Below are 1254 nucleotides of genomic sequence, written 5' to 3' on the forward strand. Positions count from 1 at the left end.
ATAATCACATACCAAAATTGAATTAGGAAACCGGTGGTTAATGACAAACCAAAAACAATTAAAAAAGAAACCAATGCAAAATGTCCAAAATGTCATTAATAAATACAAAAGAAAACTTCTTTAATAGGGGTAAACATAGTAAAAATCCAAATGTGCTTGTAATTTAATAGTATAGATGGTTTCCGGGTTTAGACTATAATGGTGACTAAACCGAAAGCCGCATTGCATATACAAAAACCATATACTATTGAGATCAAGGCTTTCTCTTGTACCGAGTCATAGTAGATTTAAAACATATAAACTTATAAAAAAATTGAGATGACATAAATATTGGTATGCCCTTTTTTATTATATTTGTTTGAATCTCATGAGCCATAGAGAAGGCGAACACTACATTTATATTGGCCATGTATTTGTCAATATAAGGACTTATTTTTATTCCATGGAAAACAAATATCAAACTGCTTAGTTCTACGGTTAAACCTACAAGGTCCGGTTTGTCTGATCTTCCACATGCACTGTTGGCACCAGTCATCGCCGTTACTCTCTCGGTGGTATCTATATATGTCAAAATAATACATTCCGTTTGGCAACGCAAAAGAACAGAAAAACAATGACCTTCCGAATATTTGAGGCTTAAAACTAAACGACCACGACCCACCCGGTTGCAAACTTCTGTCACCCAAATCATCGTCCTTTGATTTACAATGATAAGGCAATGTTACCGTACCACCAATATCGTTGATGATTTCTACAGTAACTTTTTCCATAGGACTAAACTCATCTTTTGTTGATGATAATGAATCTGATCGACCGTTTGCAACATGAATGTTGTTTATTGTGTCGGCGTGTGATAGATCTGTAGCTATGAGGATAATCAATGTTAATAGTGATGGGTAGCGTTTTGGAATAACCATTTTGTGGTATATGAGAATGAGATAGTGACGTTGTTTGTACTTGTTGAATGAGTTATATATATACACAGTAGTGTAACGTAATGCAGTGTCGACGATTCTTTATACTTTCTTTCCGTTAATATCTTATCTGAATATTCCTTTTCTCTCTTAAATTCATGTATATGGTCAAAAAATCATGTCTATGGTCAAACTTTGAAGACAAGGAACCTTAGTTATAATGACGCTTTAGATTGACTGATTTTGATCATTTCATATTTTTATTTGATACTTAGTTTACAGAACAACATTTATTCTGTGAATCATGAATATCAATCTCGCTAAAATAATTAGGCCTAGG

General features: G+C 33.3%; 1 protein-coding gene across 1 annotated transcript; it reads right to left on the bottom strand.

The window, feature by feature from the left end:
* Positions 1-416: 416 nt before the first annotated feature.
* LOC130498839 (S-protein homolog 2-like) lies at positions 417-917 on the bottom strand. Its single transcript, XM_056992485.1, has one exon. The coding sequence runs from the start codon at positions 915-917 to the stop codon at positions 417-419; it is 501 nt and encodes a 166-aa protein (XP_056848465.1).
* Positions 918-1254: the final 337 nt, after the last annotated feature.

This window comes from Raphanus sativus, chromosome 8, assembly GCF_000801105.2.
Source record: "Raphanus sativus cultivar WK10039 chromosome 8, ASM80110v3, whole genome shotgun sequence".
Classification (NCBI taxonomy): Eukaryota; Viridiplantae; Streptophyta; class Magnoliopsida; order Brassicales; family Brassicaceae; genus Raphanus; species Raphanus sativus.

Excerpts from the sequence above, each read along its gene's own strand:
- LOC130498839 (XM_056992485.1), bottom strand. The coding sequence starts at position 917 with ATGGTTATTCCAAAACGCTACCCATCACTATTAACATTGATTATCCTC.